The 23,823-nt window shown below is 39.1% G+C and overlaps 1 protein-coding gene across 1 annotated transcript; it reads right to left on the bottom strand.

Annotated features, from left to right (window-relative positions):
* Positions 1–3,427: 3,427 nt before the first annotated feature.
* Positions 3,428–18,937, bottom strand: LOC124143405 (protein MAK16 homolog A-like). Its single transcript, XM_046512380.2, has 9 exons — positions 18,823–18,937; positions 17,699–17,745; positions 15,639–15,881; positions 15,065–15,148; positions 13,107–13,161; positions 12,652–12,726; positions 9,298–9,438; positions 7,378–7,443; positions 3,428–5,109 (listed from the first exon to the last, which is right to left on the bottom strand). The coding sequence occupies exons 1-9, from the start codon at positions 18,835–18,837 to the stop codon at positions 4,957–4,959; spliced, it is 879 nt and encodes a 292-aa protein (XP_046368336.2). The 5' UTR covers positions 18,838–18,937; the 3' UTR covers positions 3,428–4,956.
* Positions 18,938–23,823: the final 4,886 nt, after the last annotated feature.

Here is a 23,823-nt window from a genome sequence, read left to right as displayed (position 1 = left end):
TATTATGAACAAAAAACACACAAATCAAGTTAAAATGATAAAGTGCTACTTTCAGTATTTTAAAGGAAGGAGTGATTGAGGACAACAAATCCTGTATTCTGTTGCATAGGATTTTTTTCATCTTGTTCATTAACAACAAAGTACCTTCAATAATTTCTTTCTTTTTTTAACTAAAATATTTGTTCATGTCATCTTGTTTGTTGATGTCAGTCTCTCGGTTTCCTTTCTTTAATGTATCCTGTGATGTATATACGTATGAAGTGTCAGCCTCAGTTTCAACACTTTGCTGTTAAAAACATTGCAGTGACGTATCTTGTACATGGGGGGACATATTTTCTGTAACAGGTTTAGACAGTTCTTCTGTTGCTATGGTTACTGTCTTTATTATCATAATCATCTCACACAACGAAATAAGCTAATTACTTGAATTTCAACAAACGCCTCATTTATGTTTTCCATGCGAGATACCATGGGTGTATGTATATATATATTTTTGTCCATCGTCTGTTTGTTAGCAATGAATTACAACTAAAACTCTTCTTCTCAAATACTACTCGACAAGTCAATATGTTATTGTTAGACTGGGGATGGGCACGGGTGGCCCAGGTGGCCCAGGCATCTAAGGCGCCGTGATTCACTGTGCAGAGTTGTGTCCCTTGGGTACATTAGAAACCTATGAATGTGGGTTTGAATCCCGGTTCGCCAAGATTATGTTTCAATATTTGTCAGCAACTTACCCGTGCTCGTGGGTCTCACCAAAGTGGTAAACGTCGGGAGACCTGCATCACTTCGGGCTTTCCTCCCACATTAAGCTGACACGCCGCAATATAACTGGAATACTGTTTAAAGCGGCGTTAAACCCAACTCACTCACTCACTATTGGTAATCCCTGGCTGTTTTCATTTTATGAAGTCAAAATGGCTTTCTCTCAGCATGCTCACAGCATTATTGTAAATGTAAATTGTAAATGTTAGAAATTAATCATTCATGCCAAACTTGTTTTCTCCGACATCAGTAGGGGGTTTGTATTGGAAAGTACAAGGATGTTGATTGAATTATGCATCCTCATCAGTTTTCTGAAAAAACATCCAATCAGTTCCTTGTGTGGAACAAAACATAAACTAACTGATGCAGGATATTTTCAATTATTCAGTGTGTTACTATATGGTAGTGCTGTTGCAGGAATATATTTTGTAAATGTACAGGACATGTGTATTTCTATTGATGCTGGTTTTTCTCAACCGTTTTCAAATGTCTGGGCATCATTACACTTTGAGCCAAGTTTTTGTTATTTTGAATACAATTTCATACTTATTGACTATGCTGCCATATAAGGCAGGGCCGCTTTTGATCATTAAAGAAGCGTTAGATAGCTTGTGGTCAGAGCGACCTGGGAGATCAAACTGCAGTGACTTTCAACATTGTCTCATGACACAGAACTGTCACTTTTGATCTTTCTTCACTTCCAAACGCATCTCGGTAATTATTGCTTCTTCTCATCACATCGATGTTATTGATTTTGAACACGTTTTGTTGGAACATAATTGGATTAAATTGCTTTGCGGGAAGTTTTGGTCTCTTGATGTTTGTTTTGTTGGATAAAATCGCCTCGTTGTTATAAGAAAGCGTGGTGAAGGTATGTGGTTACAGTGTAATGTCACTGTGTGTGCATGTGACCAGTTCCTGCAGGTGGTTTCTGGAAGGTGGGTGTCTTGTTCCGAAAGCAATGTTAACAATAGAAAGATAATGGTCAGGTGTTGCCACTTCATCAGGTTAACAATCAGCAGAGCTCCATGCTGCTTATTTGTGTAAAATAAACAAAATATATCCCAATAACCCATTTCATTTTGAACTGCTTGCATACAAATATGCATGAACATTTTTAAGAACCCAATGAAGCCTTTTCGGCTTTACACATCATCATTTATGGATCAAATTCAGGCATCACCCATTCAGGCTAAAAAAAATAAGTCTTGGTCATCATTTTTAAATGATGTCCACCAAATTTTTTGTTTTTCTTTCCATTTTAAAAAAATGTAAAAACCATAATACTTCAAAACAATGCGATCCATTATAGCAAGCAGTTACTTCCCTTTACATGTGCACTGCTTCACTGCGCATCTTCTTATGCTCATTGCGGTAATAGGAGTTTGTATGCTTGTTTATGTACACAACTGTTTATGGTTACATACCCCCCAAAAAAGAAGAAACACCACCCGCCCGCAAAATATTTTCAAAAGTCATTGCCTGAGAACCCATTCTTTTATTTTTTTAATCCTCGTAAAAACTGTTTACTGTAACGCTGATGTTTTGTACAGAAGACATTGCGTTTAAAAGAATGCTTGGGTTAATTCAATATCTCTTCTGGGCTTGACCTGAAACAAGGTTGGTTGGTTGGTTTGTTGTTTTACGCTGCACTCAGCAATATTCCAGCTATGTGAAGGCTGTCTGTAAATAGTCTGGACGAGACAATCCAGTGATTGACATCATGAACATCAATCCACGCAATTGGGATCGATGACATGCATCAACCAAGTCAGCAAGCCTGACCACCTAATCCCCTTGGTCGCCTTTTACGGCAAGCATGGGTTGCTGAAGACCTATTCTACCCCGGATCTTCACGGGTCTTACCAAGTACTGTTTTAACACTGCAGTCAACAGTATTCCAGTTAGACACCAGGGAAAGTGTTAATCACAGCTTAATATGTCATTAACTACATCCCCACTTAGCAATATTCCAGCTCCATGATGGTGGCTTGTAATTATTGAATCTGGACCAAACAATCCAGTGATTGATATTATGATCAATGATTGATGCTGTCGGTGTACAATGACATGCAATTGGCCCAAGTCACTGAGCATGACGCTTTCACCTCTTATGTTTGTTTGTTGTTTAATACCGCACTCAGGAATATTCCAGCTGTATGGCGGTCTGTATATGATCTAGTGTGGACCAGACAATCCAGTGATTGACATCATGAGCATTGATCCACGCAATTGGGATATGATAACATGCATCAACCACCCGATCCCGTTAGTCACCTCTTACGACAAGCATAGTCACCTTTTACAGCAAGCATGGGTTGCTGAAGACCTATTCTACCTTCCTATCTTCACAGGTCCATCACCTCTTATGACCACCACAGGTCTTAACATGTCTAGGGAGGAGTTTCAACCTGGAATCCGACTGAGTTCTAACTACTCTGAGGGGTGGTCGGGTAGCCTAGTGGTTAAAGCGTTCGCTTGTCATGCCGAAGACCCGGGTTCGATTCCCGACATGGGTACAATGTGTGAAGCCCATTTCTGGTGTCCCCCGCCGTGATATTGCTGGAATATTGCTAAAAGCGGCGTAAAACCATACTCACTCACTCACTCTAACTACTCTGTACACCAACACTGACCAGTTTCATATGGACAAGCAGAACCATTTATTCATAAATCTATCTTTATTTGAACATTATAGTCACTCCATACAGTATATCTGTACATCAAAATATCCATGTTAAGAGCTAACATTTATCTGGTATGAAACATTTCGCTCAAATTACTTGAAGGATAAGAGTCTTCTTTGAGATGGTTCCATGACTTTGAAACCTATTTGTAGTGCTAGTGTTGAAGTAATTGTTTATTCAGTTAACAGAAAAACAGCACTTGACTACAATCACAACTTTTGTTTGTTGTATATAACGCCACGCTCAGCAATATTCCAGCTATATGATGGCGGTGTGTAAATACAGTCTGGGCCAGACAATTCCACAACATGGAAAAATCATCTTCTTCAAGGATTCTGTTAATCCAGGCAGAATTCTCCCTTAGCTGTGGGACCACTATGTTTGACACTGTAATAATCACCAGTCTAGGGCTGGAACGAGTCCAAATTTACTACCCGCGTACCCACACCCCTGTTACTTGACCCTACCCGGGTACCCGCTGTTTGTGTCAAGAGATAGGTACAAAATGTCCGATTAGAAATAGTTTGACAGTAGCCCTGGCAGAATGTATTTAGATAAGGTATAAAACGATGTGGTCATGCATACACTGAAGTTGACTGAAGTTTTAGCTTTGTTCAAATATATATAAGTCAGAAGGAACGTGTTCATAGTCATGAAGAAATGTGAACATTAGAGACTTAAAATTGTTGAGTATCCATGTAGTTATATTGTGAATTTTTGTTATGAAACAATATCACGTGACTAACCATGCGTCCGGGTAGTCGGTACCCGAGTTACCCGTCCCAGCCCTTCTCCAGCCTATTCAGCCTGTTTTAGCAACAAAGGTATTTACAACTGTGTTATTGTGGGGATAACACAAACCATTATCTTGAGGACTCTACATTAAGAGCTGCGTGAAAATTTACCAAAATTGTCAATTAAATTTGACTATAGTCCTTGAGGCATTCAGAGATTCTTCAAACTTCAAATTACACCACGTCTGAAATAATTTACATTCACGAACACAAGTACATGAAATACAAGAAGACAGCCCTGTTAACTCAAGCATCTGACGTTGAAATGTTAACATTAGACGTGTCTTCATTCTTCAAGAGGCAGGGGGGAAAATACTCCTCCTTTCAGTGTTGTATTATTACAATGTGCAGACCTTAAACATAAGACTGATGGAAGTCAAAGTCTGCCATGTTGTCTAAATCAACAATAAACGCTTCTGTCGGGTGAAAATCACAAAATCCATAGACAACTCCAAGCTATGTGTTTTTGTTTGTTGTTGAATGCAGCACTCTGCAATATTTCATCAGGGTATGATGACACGCAATCAACTAAGTTACGGATCCTGACGTCACGATGCATTTAGTCATCTCTTATGACCAGCATAGGTTACTGGGGACACATAGGATTACAAGGAAAATCATCTAAAAGAGTTAAGTTGATGAAAATATGCCATAAAACATTTTTGTATTTCTTACATCAGTATGAAGAGTATTTGACAAGAACGTGGTCATCATGACACAGCCTTGACCTTGGATGTCGACGGCTGATCTGTTTCCTGCTCATATTCAATTTCAACACGGGGACGTTTCCTTCGAGCTGCAGCCTTTTTGGGCTTTTCATCTTCAGACGAGGAGCTGTCGGATGAGTCACTATCTCCCATGTCCTGTACAACAAAGAATGACAACATCTACACCATCAAACCTGCTTCAACATCGAACTGAAAAAACAAACTTGAACGAAAGGCAAGACAAGACACGAGGACAATGGGTACTGCCACAGGAAGCCATATCTGTGTTCTAGCGCTACAAAAGTGGTCACCATATTTCTTGTTTTCTGTTTGTTGTTTAACAACACACTAAACAATATTCCATCAACAGGGCCACTGTAAATAATCAAGTCTCTCCCAGACAATCCAGTGGTGGATATGAGCATCTATCCACACTGTCGGGTACGCTGACTATCCGATCCTTGAGTAGCCTCGTACAACTAGCATGGGTTTGGGATCCCGTTTGATCATATGATGACATATTTATTAATCTGCCTGTACATGGTTCATACAGAGTTTTAGTCACTACATTTCAGGCCTTCTTAAGGCCTTTTCCCAGGCTCCTTCATACAGATTAAGGCCCTAATAAAGAGATTTGGTTTGTTGTTTTACGCCACACTCAGCAATATTCCAGCCATATGACGGCGGTCTGTAAATAATCGAGTCTGGACCAGACAATCCAGTGATTGACATCATGAACATCGATCCACGCAGTTGGGATCGATGACATGAATCAACCAAGTCAGCGAGTCTGACCACCCGATCCCGTTAGTCGCCTTTTACAACAAGCATAGTCGCCTTTTACGGCAAGCATGGGTTGCTGAAGACCTATTCTACCCCGGAATCTTCACAGGTCCCTAATAAAGAGAAACACATTAAATAATTGCCATGTACAACAATCGTGCTATTCCGTCAAAGTGTGAAATAGCCGAGTGATTTGAATAGCTAGGCGGAAAAGATCAGAGTTGATGTGATGACATGTTTGAGTGTAGACTGGTACCCTGTCCTTTGCCTCCAAGCAGCTCAACTGTGGCCAGGCAAACCAGTCTAGCTCGAGTGAGGATGAAAGGTAACTCCAATGTAAAAACACTCACATTTCTTGCAGTCATGCAGGCAAAGATACTTTTTATGAACTCAACTATTATTTCTTAAAAGCTAAATTGCAAAATAAACTTGACTTTGATTGTTTGTGACCAATTCCAGGCCTTTTAAAGTCATTTTGTCTGAATTCCAGGCCTTTTAAAGCAAATTTTGTATTTAAGGCTTTTCTAAGGCAAACTTTTAAAGGTCTGTGCAAACCATGCTGTATAGGTAAGGCTGTTGATGAGTTAATGTGTTTATTAGGGCTGTTATGATTCACTCATGTATTCGGTGAATTGAACTGTATCCCTTTATGAATTGGATTTGTTATTCTTTGACACAAGAATCGAATACCGGTAATCAAAAAAGAATAAAAACAGAATAAAAAATGAATAAAATGAGTTTTTAACTCAAAATATCCACAAGATGTAATATTATGTATGTGTAGATTTCTTCAAAGACAGCACTCTTATATATTTAATTTGACAGTAATGTGGTCACAGGTCTTTGCCACATTTTAGCAGATAATAGTACAAACGTACCTGGATAAGTGCAGTATATAAATGTATAATAATATAATAATCACTAACACTGTCAACATGGTCAAACCATGTCAAATAATTTATTTTGTTATTGATTCACTGAATATAATGAATAATACATCTGATGACCTGTTACTGTATTTGTGAATAAATATTCATATTTTTTACCATATATTCCAAATGATTGTCACAAAGTCAATTTGTATATATATATCAAAGCTATTTAGTTTAATTTGAACAAGAAACATTTGAGGTGGGTGTTAATCAACTCAGTCATGACAAGAAGGAAATGGCACCAACGAGAGTAGCAGGCATTTAGTTTGTTGTGCATTCCACACTCAATGTTCAAGGTGTGCATTGGGCAGAAAAAATACATATCTGCTTCAGTAATTTCTCTACTTCAGCGGTGACTTTCATTTGCTTGGTGATACAATCAAATCAATTTGCACCAATGACATGGAAACCTATGGACTGTGGAGTGGTTGAATTACAGCCCCAGATATAGCATCAAGTTAAAATGCAGCCTTAGTAGAATCAAACTAGTTCATGCAAACAGTTTACTCATTGGTGGGAAAAAGAAAACAACATGATTAAAGACTTCTACAATTAAAATTAACTTCTCTAAAAAGTTTAAACATATCACAGACATTGATTTCAATGTTGTGACATCTTGAAGATGGCTTTGAAACTGGAGTTTAAATGACCATATTCCATTCTTTCCATTACCATGGTTACTATTATATTGACTTAATGTGTACTTTACCTCCATGTCTGACGCATCACTTTCATCAAAGTCTTCATCGGCTACATACTCAATTTCACCAACTCCCTGTAATTAAAAAATGATAACAATCACAACCTAAGGTGATTAGTTTGGGAGAACAAATTCTAAAATCTGAAATATCATCTTGAGATTGTAGGTCTCACAATCTCATTAAAATAAAATGTTAGAGCTTGCTACCATGAGCAGAAAGAACTGCTTTGAATGGCATTGTAGGTTTCAAATCCCACTTGAAACCTTTTTAACCAATCAGTGTTGTGCAGCACTTGTTACAACACAGAACCACTTTGTATTACAACGCAGGTGACATGTTAGTCTACATGTACTTAAAAACACTCTAACCTCCACTGTCAGGAGGGGTTGCTGAGTAAAGGGAGGTAACTCTCATGGCGTGCAGCAAACAAATAACTTAACACGTAATCTATCATCACAAGGTGTGAAAATAGGCAATGTTGCTTCAAAACATCAACCACTAATTAGTGAGTCATGTGGGTTAACCGTATTCGACACAATAAGCGCCCAGGGCGCTCTCAAAATTAGAAATAGGGGGCTCTTATTAGAATATTACTTTGGTGGAAAAAACAGAGGTGAAAGATAAATTTCGTGGTTTATGCTGACAGTCTGAACTATTTATATACGACAGATACATTTTTCCAGAATTTAATCGCCCATAATTAAGGGTGCATATAACACACAAGTGCGTATTATACACAAATAAATAAGTCTTGTGTACAAGGGGTGCTAATTGGGATTGTTTACTAGCCAATATATTAGCATAAATCGCTGTGGGTGCTTATTAGATCGGGGCGCTTATTACGTCGAATACGGGAACACCAGTTTGAAGCCCGAAGTGTTGCAGGGCTCAGACATTTATCACTTTGGTGAAACCCACAAGCATGGGTATGGTGTTGAAAAAAACAAGAAAAAAACCCGGGGCCACAGCCCTACCAATTAAGGCAAGACCATTATGACTTGATTTACCAACTCCACTGACATAAGATAACTAAAAACAATCTTCTTGCTTCAGCAACACAAAGATCTAAGGACCGATCAATAAAATGACAGAACGTAGAGCAGCTTTTTTGAGTTTAACAGCACCAGTTTCAAAATATCGACTTCCTTTCGACAATGCTTTGAAAAATATTATGACAAAGTTCTCGATTTAAACTTTGAATTCTGAGATGTCTAATGGATTGCTGAGATTGTGTGGCAGTACCCTCCATAGCCAATCTCTTCCATTTCAAATGTTTAGTCCAATGCTTCATGTCAACCTCCTTGAGGTTGTCTGATTAGAAAACCCATTCAACTTTCCCGATCGCCTAAAGTGACATTGATTGGTCTGATTGGTCAGATGAAAGGTTATTCTTACAAGAACTGAAATGAGGTTCCTTCAGATCTTTGTGTAGTGAGCACCGTTATCTGATTTTAATCATTTTAAATTTTCACCCTTTAAATGGTAATAACAAGGACCCATTGACTTTTCATGATAAATTAATAATCATAGGTGGATGCAAAGGGGGATTCCAGGGGGTCCGGACGCCCTTTTTTAAAACCAAACATAGAATGTTGTAGGTAGTAAAATTATCTGAGAGAGGAAATGAGTGGGTGAGTGAGTATGGCTTTACGCCTCTTTTAGCAATATTCCAGCAATATCACGGCTGGGGACACCAGAAATGGGCTTCACACATTGTACCCATGTCGGGAATCGAACCTGGATCTTCGGCGTGACGAGCGAACGCTTTAACCATTAGGCTACCCGACCACCCCCTGAGAGAGGAAAAAAAACAACCACTGGATCTGCCCTTGAGAATTGCTCACACACTATGGTGTAACTCTTGCCGACCACACCTCCACAAACCCTACCATCCCTCCTCTCTCATCAAGGACACTTCCAACACCTACCTCCTCTTCTCTCTCCAACTCCTCCTCCTCATCATCTTCCTCCTTCTCTCCTTCCTTCTCGGACTCGCTCTCACTCTCCACCTCCTCCTCGTCCAGCACCTTGTCGAAGGCATGGGTGGGGAAGTTGTAGATGTCTCCGTACTGGAACAACACAGAGGCTCAATACAGCAACACTCTCCGGTCTATAGCACACGATTCTACATAATGACATACAGACTACCAGCTGCTGACAAGTGTTTCAAGATCCACCTTGATTTCACTGTACAAAGAAGACATGAGGTGCTTGGGGCCTATGTGGACAAGAGATCCCCTGTGTACACAAGCTTTGCCAACAAGGACCTCATCTGACCAGGAACACTAACAGAAAGAATTGGTGTGTGTACAGCCGAGATCTTGTGCTAATGTAACCCAGATTTCCTTAGGGAAAATAAAGTGTTATCTTATCTTATATTATCTAAAAACAAGTATTGGGTACGAGGGATCTATTCTGAAGTGGAATCCTCCATTACAAGTAATGAATACTAGGGATCTATTCTGCAGGAAATACCCAGAGTAAAGAAGTAATGGGTAGTAGGGACCTATTCTAAAGTCGAATCCTCATACTAAACAAGTATTGGGTACGAGGAATCTATTCTGAAGTGGAATCCTCCATTACAAGTAATGAATACTAGGGATCTATTCTGCAGGAAATACCCAGAGTAAACAAGTAATGGGTAGTAGGGACCTATTCTAAAGTCGAATCCTCATACTAAACAAGTATTGGGTACGAGGGATCTATTCTGAAAGGGAATCCTCATACTAAACGAGTATTGGGTACGAGGAATCTATTCTGAAGTGGAATCCTCCATTACAAGTAATGAATACTAGGAATCTATTCTGCAGGAAATACCCAGAGTAAACAAGTAATGGGTAGTAGGGACCTATTCTAAAGTCGAATCCTCATACTAAACAAGTATTGGGTACGAGGGACCTATTCTAAAGTCGAATCCTCATACTAAACAAGTATTGGGTACGAGGGACCTATTCTAAAGTCGAATCCTCATACTAAACAAGTATTGGGTACGAGGGACCTATTCTAAAGTTGAATCCTCATACTAAACAAGTATTGGGTACGAGGGATCTATTCTGAAAGGGAATCCTCATGCTAAACAAGTATTGGGTACGAGGGATCTATTCTGAAAGGGAATCCTCATGCTAAACAAGTATTGGGTACGAGGGATCTATTCTGAAAGGGAATCCTCATGCTAAACAAGTATTGGGTACGAGGGATCTATTCTGAAAGGGAATCCTCATGCTAAACAAGTATTGGGTACGAGGGATCTATTCTGAAAGGGAATCCTCATGCTAAACAAGTATTGGGTACGAGGGATCTATTCTGAAAGGGAATCCTCATACTAAACAAGTATTGGGTACGAGGGATCTATTCTGAAAGGGAATCCTCTTACTAAACAAGTATTGGGTACGAGGGATCTATTCTGAAAGGGAATCCTCATACTAAACGAGTATTGGGTACGAGGAATCTATTCTGAAAGGGAATCCTCCATTACAAGTAATGAATACTAGGGATCTATTCTGCAGGAAATACCCAGAGTAAGCAAGTAATGGGTAGTAGGGACCTATTCTAAAGTCGAATCCTCATGCTAAACAAGTATTGGGTACGAGGGATCTATTCTGAAAGGGAATCCTCATGCTAAACAAGTATTGGGTACGAGGGATCTATTCTGAAAGGGAATCCTCATGCTAAACAAGTATTGGGTACGAGGGATCTATTCTGAAAGGGAATCCTCATGCTAAACAAGTATTGGGTACGAGGGATCTATTCTGAAAGGGAATCCTCATACTAAACAAGTATTGGGTACGAGGGATCTATTCTGAAAGGGAATCCTCTTACTAAACAAGTATTGGGTACGAGGGATCTATTCTGAAAGGGAATCCTCATACTAAACGAGTATTGGGTACGAGGAATCTATTCTGAAAGGGAATCCTCCATTACAAGTAATGAATACTAGGGATCTATTCTGCAGGAAATACCCAGAGTAAACAAGTAATGGGTAGTAGGGACCTATTCTAAAGTCGAATCCTCATACTAAACAAGTATTGGGTACGAGGGACCTATTCTAAAGTCGAATCCTCATACTAAACAAGTATTGGGTACGAGGGACCTATTCTAAAGTCGAATCCTCATACTAAACAAGTATTGGGTACGAGGGACCTATTCTAAAGTTGAATCCTCATACTAAACAAGTATTGGGTACGAGGGATCTATTCTGAAAGGGAATCCTCATGCTAAACAAGTATTGGGTACGAGGGATCTATTCTGAAAGGGAATCCTCATGCTAAACAAGTATTGGGTACGAGGGATCTATTCTGAAAGGGAATCCTCATGCTAAACAAGTATTGGGTACGAGGGATCTATTCTGAAAGGGAATCCTCATGCTAAACAAGTATTGGGTACGAGGGATCTATTCTGAAAGGGAATCCTCATGCTAAACAAGTATTGGGTACGAGGGATCTATTCTGAAAGGGAATCCTCATACTAAACAAGTATTGGGTACGAGGGATCTATTCTGAAAGGGAATCCTCTTACTAAACAAGTATTGGGTACGAGGGATCTATTCTGAAAGGGAATCCTCATACTAAACGAGTATTGGGTACGAGGAATCTATTCTGAAAGGGAATCCTCCATTACAAGTAATGAATACTAGGGATCTATTCTGCAGGAAATACCCAGAGTAAGCAAGTAATGGGTAGTAGGGACCTATTCTAAAGTCGAATCCTCATACTAAACGAGTATTGGGTACGAGGGATCTATTCTGAAAGGGAATCCTCATGCTAAACAAGTATTGGGTACGAGGGATCTATTCTGAGGGATCTATTCTGAAAGGGAATCCTCATGCTAAACAAGTATTGGGTACGAGGGATCTATTCTGAAAGGGAATCCTCATGCTAAACAAGTATTGGGTACGAGGGATCTATTCTGAAAGGGAATCCTCATACTAAACAAGTATTGGGTACGAGGGATCTATTCTGAAAGGGAATCCTCATACTAAACAAGTATTGGGTACGAGGGATCTATTCTGAAAGGGAATCCTCATACTAAACATGCTAAACAAGTATTGGGTACGAGGGATCTATTCAGTCCCGGAATTATCAGACTAAACAAGCAGGCATACAAGGGCTACTATTACCCAGAATCCCAACACTGAACCGGGAGACATGCATGGTTTCAAGGAACCAAGAATCCAGACAGGATGTATGTATCTGGAACAAACTGCTTGATTTCAAATTTGATACAATAAAATAATATTGATGTCAGCTCCATGAAATCCGGTCCCTCTGATTGTCTGTACTTACCGTGCCTTTCTTCAGCCTCTCCAGGAGCTCCTTCTCAATTGAGGTCGTCAACTGAGCAGCAGCAAAGGCCTTCTCCTGCAGCAAAAAAAAAAAGGCTTAGAAACACACAAAGCATATCACTCCAATTCATTCTATTAAATGACCATAGTTAGATAGGTTTTCTTTATTGATCACCTGTATGTATTGTTTACAAATCATTTCTACATCTGTCTTGTGAGGCACGGACAGCCATATGAAAAGTGAATGAGTGAGTGAGTATGGTTTTACACTGCTTTAAGCAATATTCCAGCAATATTACGGCAATCTCACAAAATCATTTCACCAGAAATGGGCTTCACACATTTTACCAATGCAGGGAATCGAACCCGGGTCTTTGCCATGACGAGCGAACGCTTTAACCACTATTCCTTTAAAGAAATATTGCCAGCTCTCTATGACATACATATCAGGCTCACCTCTTTCCTTGATTCTCTCTTCTCTACCTTCCGACTAAGGGGAACCAACTTCTTCCTGCAAAAGACCATCAAGGTCATGGTCATCTCCACGACAACACAGTTAACCTATGGTTTTGTTTGTTAGATGCTTAACGCTGCACATTGTTAGGTGTTTAAGGCCGCACTTTGTTAGATGCTTAATGCCGCACTCAGCAATATTCCAGCTATATGATGTAAATAATATGTCTGCAAAGAATTGAGTCTGGTCCAGACAATCTACTGATTGACATCATGAGCATCAATCCACGCAATTGGGATACAATGACATGCATCAAACAAGTCTGACCACCCGATCCCCATAGTCGCCTCTTGCAACAAGCATAGACGCTTTTTACGGCAAGCATGGGTTGATGAAGACGAGTCGATGGCGGCCTGTAATCAAGCGACTCTGGACCAGACAATCAAGTGATTGATATTATAAGCAAAGATTAACTTGTTCCATTTCGTTGCCCCTTACAAACTAGAATAGTTTGCTGGGGACCTACTCTAACCTGGAATCTCTGCGCGACAGTTAACATATGTACAGACGAGAGTCATGTTCATAATAACACAGTAAACCTACATAAGACTACAGCCATGTTCATGATAACACAGTAAACCTACATACAGCCATGTTCATGATAACACAGTAAAACTACATAAAGACTACAGCCATGTTCATGATAACACAGTAAACCTACATAAAGAGTACAGCCATGTTCATGATAACACAGTAAACCTACATAAAGACTACAGCCATGTTCATGATAACAAAGTAAACCTACATACAGCCATGTTCATGATAACACAGTAAACCTACATAAAGACTACAGCCATGTTCATGATAACACAGTAAACCTACATAAAGACTTCAGCCATGTTTATGATAACACAGTAAACCTACATAAAGACTACAGCCATGTTCATGACAACACAGTAAACCTACATAAAGACTACAGCCATGTTCATGATAACACAGTAAACCTACATAAAGACTTCAGCCATGTTTATGATAACACAGTAAACCTACATAAAGACTACAACCATGTTCATGACAACACAGTAAACCTACATAAAGACTACAGCCATGTTCATGATAACACAGTAAACCTACATAAAGACTTCAGCCATGTTTATGATAACACAGTAAACCTACATCAAGACTTCAGCCATGTTCATAACACAGTAAACCTACTTAAAGACTTCAGCCATGTTTATGATAACACAGTAAACCTACATAAAGGCTACAGCCATGTTCATGACAACACAGTAAACCTACATAAAGACTACAGCCATGTTCATGATAACACAGTGAACCTACATAAAGACTACAGCCATGTTAATGATAACACAGTAAACCTACGTAAAGACTACAGCCGTGTTCATGATAACACAGTAAACCTACATAAAGACTTCAGCCATGTTTATGATAACACAGTAAACCTACATAAAGACTTCAGCCATGTTCATGATAACACAGTAAACCTACATAAAGAGTACAGCCATGTTCATGATACCACAGTAAACCTACATAAAGACTACAGCCATGTTTATGATAACACAGTAAACCTACATAAAGACTACAGCCATGTTCATGATAACACAGCAAACCTACATAAAGACTACAGCCATGTTCATGATAACAATGTAAACCTACATAAAGACTTCAGCCATGTTCATAATAACACAGTAAACCTACATAAAGACTTCAGCCATGTTCATGATAACACAGTTTCTTCTTGAAAGGCCGATACATTTTGGACTTTTGTCTTGATAACTTCATATCATCCCAGTCATGGTAATTTATGCATTACAGAACCAAAACTATTACTAATACACCAGTATAGATCATTTTGTGGTGCATAATATGACCATGAGTATTGTCACTATGGTAACTATGGTAACATACAAATATAAACATGTCTTAGAACAATACTCACTGTCTTTTCAGTGTCAGCTTTCTTATTCTTATCAGATACTGCGTGATTTTGGTGAACCTCTGTTTGCACTTATGCCTGATAAACCTAAAACATCAAACAGTGTGTAACCATAGCAACATCTCAAAGCACATTGGATATAAGTTATTACTAAGTTATTGTAACCTTAACAACAGGCATATAGTCAATACATTGTATCTATGTATCTGTGAGTCTTTAAGAATTTGGGAGCATGTGGGGAGGGGTTTGGTTGGTTTGTTATTTAACGCTGCACTCAGCAATATTTCAGCTATATGACGTCGGTCTGTAATCAAATCAAGTCTGGACCAGACAATCCAGTGATTAATATCATGAGCATCGATCCACGCAATTGAGATCGATGACATGCATCAACCAAGTCAGCGAGCCTGACCACCCAATGCCGTTAGTCGCCTTTTACGACAAGCAGAGTTGCCTTTACGGCATGCATGGGTTGCTGAAGACCTAATCTACCTGCAGAAATGTATTCATTTTGGTCTATGTTATATGTACCATGTTCATCCCCAGATGCTATGGAACTGACCTATAATTAACTCACCTTGGCCAATAGATCAGATTTTCATCAATCTGTTTGAGCGCCTGTTCATAATTTCTGGACAGTTTGACCTTTTCCCAAAGTTTGCTGGGAAAAGCTGCCCTCTCGATCACCTTCATGTACAGATAGCACACACCTTTCTCTTCCCGTATTGTAGCATACTGGCTGTTGGCCAGGGGACATGACGCCCTGCTGCACAGGCCAGTCAAGTTGTACTCATTTCGACAAAACTTTTGAGACTTGGTTCTGAAATGGTGAACATGGTGAAAGAATACTGATTTTTTTATGCTAACATTCACCATTTTATTTAGTTAGGAATAACAGGTGGACCTATTTCAGATAATATGAAGAGATAAACACAATATTTGACAAGAAAAGCCAAAGTGTTCGGTTTTTTTATGAATGGAGTGAGTGAGTGAGTTGGGTATGGTGCTGACAAACCTAGATACATAATCAGGCAAACCAGGATTTGAACCCACAATCATAGGTTTCTGGCGTGCCCAAGGGACGCAACTCTGCACAGCGAATCGCGGCGCCTTAGACGACTGGGCCACCAGTGCCCCCTTTTATGAATGGAATAAAACATGACACCGAGGTTTTGGTTGACATAGCAAAACCCGAGGGAAGCAGTGACCAAGCTAGTAAAACTGGAGGTGTTAGCGTAGAGCTTTTCTACTTGGAAAGAATTTACTCACTATGTCAACCAACACCGAAGAGTATTTTATCCGACTCATGAAAAATTGAATCAATGTTTACTAACATTTGTTCACTATCATGTATAAAAGTGTGTTACAACAGTCTAAAGAAATGTTTCTGAAATATATCTGGCCAGGAAATATACTCTAAATATGGGAACTTCTAATGAACCACCTATCTTTCAACCAGTTCTGTGGTTTAATGGTTCGATTCCCGTCATCAATAACCAAAACATTTCCATGCTTGTCAATTTTAGAAAATGGGACATTTGAAACCTTCAGTCCAAACTTCAACTGTTACTCATCTTATCAGGTCTTTCTAGCAAAATGCAAAACATCATACATGTACTCAATCTTCCTAGGAAAAAGTAAAACCTCATACAGGGATCTTACTAGCAAAAAGTGAAACATCATACTCAATCTTCCTAGGAAAAGCAAAACCTCATACCCAGGATGAGACCTTACTCGCAAAAAGTGAAACATCATACTCAATCTTCCTAGGAAAAAATAAAACCTCATACCCAGGATGAGATCTTACTCGCAAAAAGTGAAACATCATACTCAATCTTCCTAGGAAAAAGTAAAACCTCATACCCAGGATGAGATCTTACTTGCAAAAAGTGAAACATCATACTCAATCTTCCTAGGAAAAAGTAAAACCTCATACCCAGGATGAGATCTTACTAGCAAAAAGTGAAACATCATACTCAATCTTCCTAGGAAAAAGTAAAACCTCATACCCAGGATGAGATCTTCATGATCTTACTAGCAAAAAGTGAAACATCATACTCAATCATCCTACCCAGGATGAGGTCTTACTAGCAAAAAGTGAAACAACCTAAGATACATTATTACAAAGCAACAAATAACGTCCAAAACAACAGTGAATAACTTTGGTTTGTTGTTTAACGCCGCACTCAGCAATATTACAGCTATATGGCAGTGAATAACTGATACATGTAGATCTATATATATTTTCCAACTGATAGTCATGAAACCTTTGAGTCATTGAAGCAGACTGAAATTAGTTCTGGCCTGCGCATGATAAAGTGTTGTTTTAATCGAGGGAGATATCAATTTTTTCTTTTTTAGATAAATATGGTATTTCATCACCATGTACATGTTACAACAAATTATACTACATTAATCAGTGCTTGTGCTCACCTTGTTTTGAAGGAGCAGACTGAATCCTTTATGGCACAAAACCATTTAGAAAGCAATCAAATGTAACAAAAGTTATATTTGGGATAACACTTTCGTAAAGTACAGATTCTAGTACTTTTCCTGTTGAGTCCCATCGTGGATTCGAACCCACACCTCCAGAGTGAGGCATCAAATTATACTACATAAATCAGTGCTTGTGCTCACCTTGTTTTGAAGGAGCAGAATGAATCATTTATGATGCTCCAGATCACCTGTGGAAAAAAACAACACACTGAATGTCTAAAACACATCTACCCAGATATATGCAATATGTTGAATGAATACACAATGCCATTCAGAAAGCGATCAAACGTAAGAAAGTTAAGTTTGGGATAAAACTTTCATAAAGTACAGATTCTAGTACATTTCGGGTTGAGTGTCACCCGTGATTCGAACCCACACTGCCAGAGTGAGGCACCTAATCGCCAGCACACAGAGTCAGCGACCTAACATAATGGTTCCGTTGTATACAGGGGTTGACTTAACTGCATGATCTTAACTATTGTTCTGACTTTCAGGCACTATGTTCATAACATATCAGATATATCCACGGTCCGGCTGCTTTTGAATTAATCAGTTTCTGAACTGTAACTTTACATTAATGGTGTGGATGTCAAGATTGTAAGGGATTGAGAGTGAATGAGTTTGGTTTTACGCCGCTTATAGCAATATACCAGCAATATCACGGCGGGGGACACCAGAAATGGGCTTCACACATTGAACCCATGTCGGGAATTCGAACCCGGGTCATTGGCGTGTAGAGCGAATGCTTTAACCACTAGGCTACTCGACCGCCCCTGTAAGGGATTGAGGTAAAGAGCACACCTGTGGCATATTGCACAGTTGACCAAGTATAACTGACAGCTGTGGTTGAAATAGATGGTGCTGGGCAATAATGCAGTTTAATGGTGCAGCATATATAGCACTAATTGGCTCAAGCTGCCAGCTGTGGCTCTTACTTCAAAAATCTTACGTGCCTCTATGATCCTTAGTGTCAGTTGTGGCTACCCTACCACTTGCCAATCAAACACCTGTTTGCAATCCTTAAGGTTAGGCATCCGTTTACAATCCTTAGGGTTAGTTGTGAGGTACGGTATGGGTTAGTTTTCTCTTTCAAAGAATCAATCTAATGTCATTTCAGTAAAATCTCTCCAAGTTATACAAAGTTTCAATTTCGAGTAAAAAATGGCTAATAATCTTTCTATTGAAGGTCTGTTCTAAAAATGTTCATACAAACAGAAACGATATCTATATAGAAACAGGTCACAATAAACATAAATCATCCTCACATCATCGTGTTGCATCTTCGACTGTTAGATCAAATACCGCAGCTAAAAGTGTTTACGAGTTCATTCTGCGATGCAATACACGTGCTGTGATGTTTCCATCTGAAGTAGGCTCGAATGTTGTCGTAAACCGGAAGTTTACTAATATTGAATTTATTTCAAAGATCAGATTGCAGCAACCATATATTAACATTCAATTATATGGAGTTAGACGACATCTTGTACCATGTACATTTTATCGCCCTTTATTTGATAATATATAAATACGCCAAGTCGTAACACGTGTGGCAAGGGAGACTACTCTTCTCACTAGTTTGCTATTTGAAACTCAGCGGCTAATACACCAGCGGTTTACCTTAAATGCAAACATCTACTTAGATATTACCTTCACAACAAAAACACACTGAAAATCTTTCAGAATGTTCAGTTTACTCACAACCGAAATCCTGTTGTAATATACATCGGCAATATTTCAGCCATATAAAGTGACAATAATATTTTATTCACTAATAATAATAGTAATACATTTAGACTATATAATAACCTGTCGACAATGGACATTAAAATAACTAGAGTATCACACACAATTTTTTTAAAAACTAGTATACAACAATAAAATATGATTATTCATAACAAATTAATGCATTATAAAAACGGGCCATAGATAGTCAGCAAACGAAGTTAGGCTACCACACCAGAGGGACCATCGACACATCAGCTACCTGCACGGTTCCCCAGCAGGATTTACGCAACCCTTTTGGACACTGGTGAGTGAGTGTATGAGTTGTGTTTAACGCCGCTTTTAACAGTATTCCAGTTATATCACGGCGTGTCAGCTTAATGTAGGAGGAAAGCCCGAAGTGATGCATGTCTTAGACGTTTACTACTCCGGTGAATCCCACAAGCACGGGTATGGTGCTGACAAACCTAGAAAAATAATCGAGGCGAACCGGGATTCCAACCCACAATCATAGGTTTCTGGCATGCTTAAGGGACGCAACTCTGCACAGCGAATTGCGGCGCCTTAGATGACTGGGTCGCATATTGTACATGCATTTATTGATGCACATTTGCAGATGCATTTATCGATGCATTTTGTACATGTGTATCTACATTATTCAAAATGTCTTACCTCTTGCGGATATGGAGTAAATAGCAACTGCACGATATGCCTCAATAATTATATATACATCACACAATATTAAAATTAATAAGTATGAAATAGCAAGTCAATTAATCAATCAGTTTATTTGCCCACGTACAGTTATATACAATTTAGTTTCACATCAAGTGCTGCATGAAATAATATTTACAGGAAAAAGGAATGAAGACAGATAGCATCTTTAACATAATTGGTTCTAACGACAGTTTACATCAGAAGATTTTAACATTCTAACTAGTATGTCTTTACGATTATTACCAGTAATAAAGTCTAATTATTGGAAATATTTTGAGCGAATATCTTCATACATAGGGCAAACAAGAATGAAATGAATTTCATTTTCAACTGCCCTTAACTTGCACAATGGACAAAACCGGAGTGTCTTATCGATGCCATCCCTCCTTCCTGTGTTATACATAATTCCCAGTAAAAGGGTAAGCACACTTCGCTTTTCCTTTGATAATACATTTAATAGATACGGTTCAAGTGATAATGATATCTTAAATAATGAATACAGTTCTAATTTCGAGCATCCAGGCACTTCAGAATAACATGTTTGTGCAAGACAGTTCTTAGTCCTCAGTATAAACTCACTAATAAAATATTCAGGATCACCAGCACCTTGAAATTTCCACACATGTCCGAAGACATGAGAATATAACATTGTTAATGGCAGAAACCCATGTATTTTGACCAACGGCACCAAACCAAACTAACATATCGAAACAGCGTTTTGGAAATCTCTCTTGAGAGATATTAAGCAAGTCTGTGACACTATGTAACATCCCTTCTAGTTTATGAACGACAATTGAAACACTTGCATTCACAGGCTCACTTCCATTTTCATTACCGCAGGATGGACAACATTCAAATGCAATATTCGTTTTGTAATCCTTTTCCCCTTTATTTGTTTGTAATTGTAGGAATGGGATTGCTTAATGTGACTATAATAATTAAAACCTGGCGGCTGATTGACCCCGTCCGTGCACAATGAATATAGCCTTATAGCTTCCCGACCTTATGAACCAGGAGCCGCAGATCCGTTGGCGGACACATTCCGTCCTCACCCTTCTACAGCGGCTATACAATTCGCATCACGAGCAGCGCACTCTGCTTGTATCCCAAGAGTCGTCCCTAAAAAAATCCAGCATTGACGTGTAGGTCCCGTGCAGACTTAAACGTCTATGGATGGGGTTAGTGTCTCCCAAACACGGTGACCTTGCTAGCTTGACATGAATGCAAGCCTTCTTATGTCTATTGCTTACTTTTCAATACAATACAGATTTGTATTTTCCCGTGTTTGTAGTGCGGTTCTGATATCTATCTATCTATCTATCTATCTATCTATCTATCTATCTATCTATCTCTCTCTCTCTCTGTCTCTCTCTCTCTGTCTCTCTCTCTCTCTCTCTCTCTCTCTCTCTCTCTCTATATATATATATATATATATATATACCATAAAACAACCTGATCAACAAGAACCAAATAGCATGTCTGCGACATTTCGTAAAATCCTTTCTATTTTATGAGCGTCAAGTAAAACGCTAGCAATCAAATGTCCTTTCATTACGGTAGGATCGGCTACATTGAAATACAGCATCCGTTATGTTTTCCTGAATTGTTTGTAATTGTAGGACGGGAGTTGCTTACAATATGACAATCTTAATTAAAATCGACATCAATTTCGAAAGGGCAATTCTGGTTCATCATTTCGACATAATATACTGGTCAGAAATGCGGTCCTGCTGTGACAAGGTTAACGGTGCACGAACATTAAATGGTCAAACGTGGGCGTTGTTGATATTCTTACGAAATTCGAAATTGATATTGTGTGAATTACATGGCGCTAACATGGAGAAACAGGTGTTAATGGAAATTTTAACAAATTATAACAAACGAACATAGCTGTAAACGGAGCTAGCCCCAAAGGAAGTGCATCTGTTTAGACAAATATCATCCGTATGTCGGACATTCGCACCCCAGAGACAGTAGAGCCGAGTCGCCTAAGGTGCCACATACAAAAATGAAGTGCTTCGTTCCTTTGGCATTCTCGTGTCCTTTGCTGTGTCACACAACTTAATCCTAAATGTAAACTAATATAGTGCCTATCGTGACTGCATTGTACATAAATAACAATATCATAATAGCTCTCTGAGGATGATGAAACAGCGCCGTCCAGATGAGGTTTTTGTATCAAGTATTGTTTGTGGTATATACACATGTAATAGTTACGTGTAACGGATAATTAATGTCCCCTTCACATACACGGATTTTTCTTACGAGTTCTTACGGATCGCCAACTCGTAGTCAATCGCAAGCACCCGTAAATAACTCGCTAGTATCCGTAAATAACTCGTCACAACTCGCAACAACTCGCAGACACTCTTAAGGATCCGTGAAAGGAGAGGCAAAATTTTTGACATGTCCAAAATCATCTCACGATTGTCCACGGATTGATTTTTTCGTAAATAACCCGTAACAATCCTTAAGTAAGAATCGTAAACCGCTCGCAACAACGCGTAATCATCCGTAAACTGCTCGCAAGAATCCGTAAATGACTCGTCACAATATTTTTTACGATTTGTTTACGGATTATTTACGGATTATTACGAGTGATTACGTGTTGTTAACGATTTCATTCGGTTCTTGTTGCGATGGCTTTACGGATTGTTACGAGTTATTACGAGCACTTTACGTGTAGTTACGATTACTTTACGAATAGATACGTATACTTTACGTATTCTTACGTATTGTTTACGATTTGGTGAAAGGTATAAAAGCTTCAAAATCGAACACTTCATTTTCAGTTGTTATTAAGAGGTCATAGAAGTCACATCTCTGCATATCTACTCTACAGTCAACAAGAAGTCTCCTGCTCTTCGAAAAGGACTCGTAAATACTCGTAACTAACTCGTAACTATTCGTAACAACACGTAAACAGGTCGTAACTAACACGTAAAAGCTTCGATGAATAGTAACATTCCGTAATATACTCGCAGCAATCCGTAAAAAACCTCGTAAAATGCCCGTAAGTTGCTTGTTGTTATCCGTAACAAATCGTGGAATTTTGCCGTAACTACATCGTAATGACTCGTAATAATCCGTAATAAACCGTAAATAGCTCGTACTAACTCGTAACAACTCTAAAATCGGTCGTAAAAGTGGCCAAATCGTAAGTACCCCTCAATTTGTGCGATCCGTAAGCACTCGTAAGCTAAAGCCGTGTATGTGAAGGTGGCATAAACATTACAAGAGATTTCTAAAAGTGCGTGAAGGGTTCAGACGATACGTTACAATGTCAAGGCACTTCAGGAAACAGCAGATCCTTGTAACAACTGAACACCAGTGTACTTGGGGCACCCCAGATGATACAACTGTCGATGTGTATGGAGGCGATGAGTTCTAATTATAGTTGCTATCACTTGATTGATTGAGTATGGTTTTACGCCGCTTTTAGCAATATTCCAGAAATATCACGGCGGGGGACACCAGAAATGGGCTTCACACATTGTACCCATGTCGGGAATCGAACCCGGGTCTTCGGCGTGACGAGCGAACGCTTTAACCACTAGGCTATCCAACCCCTGAAATCACTTGAAGTGATACCAGTTTACTATACTTCAGTAAAGCCTTTGCCAATCAGTGATAATTTAAGTCCTGGCTTCCAGTTGTTCATCGCCTGTCAGGGCAAATCAACTGTTAAATGTTGGCTTGCATTTGTCCCTTGCTATTCATCTCTCTGCGCTGATATACTGCTGTCCCCACTTGTTAAGTTTCCACCTTTGTTATCTTATTACTTATGATATTCTCACAGGTACATATGTGTGTTCTCTGCTTCATAG

This window comes from Haliotis rufescens, unplaced genomic scaffold, assembly GCF_023055435.1.
Source record: "Haliotis rufescens isolate VD_foot unplaced genomic scaffold, xgHalRufe1.0.p SCAF_12, whole genome shotgun sequence".
Classification (NCBI taxonomy): domain Eukaryota; kingdom Metazoa; phylum Mollusca; class Gastropoda; order Lepetellida; family Haliotidae; genus Haliotis; species Haliotis rufescens.
Note: the sequence above shows the minus strand (reverse complement) of the source record. Positions and strands in the feature narration are given on the sequence as shown.

Bases quoted from the DNA above. Each gene is read 5' to 3' on its own strand.
- LOC124143405 (XM_046512380.2), bottom strand. The intron at 12,727-13,106 runs GTGAGCCTGATA...TTTTTGCTGCAG, and splicing joins AGAGAGAATCAAGGAAAGAG to GAGAAGGCCTTTGCTGCTGC. The intron at 9,439-12,651 runs GTAAGTACAGAC...GTGTTGTTCCAG, and splicing joins AGAGGCTGAAGAAAGGCACG to TACGGAGACATCTACAACTT.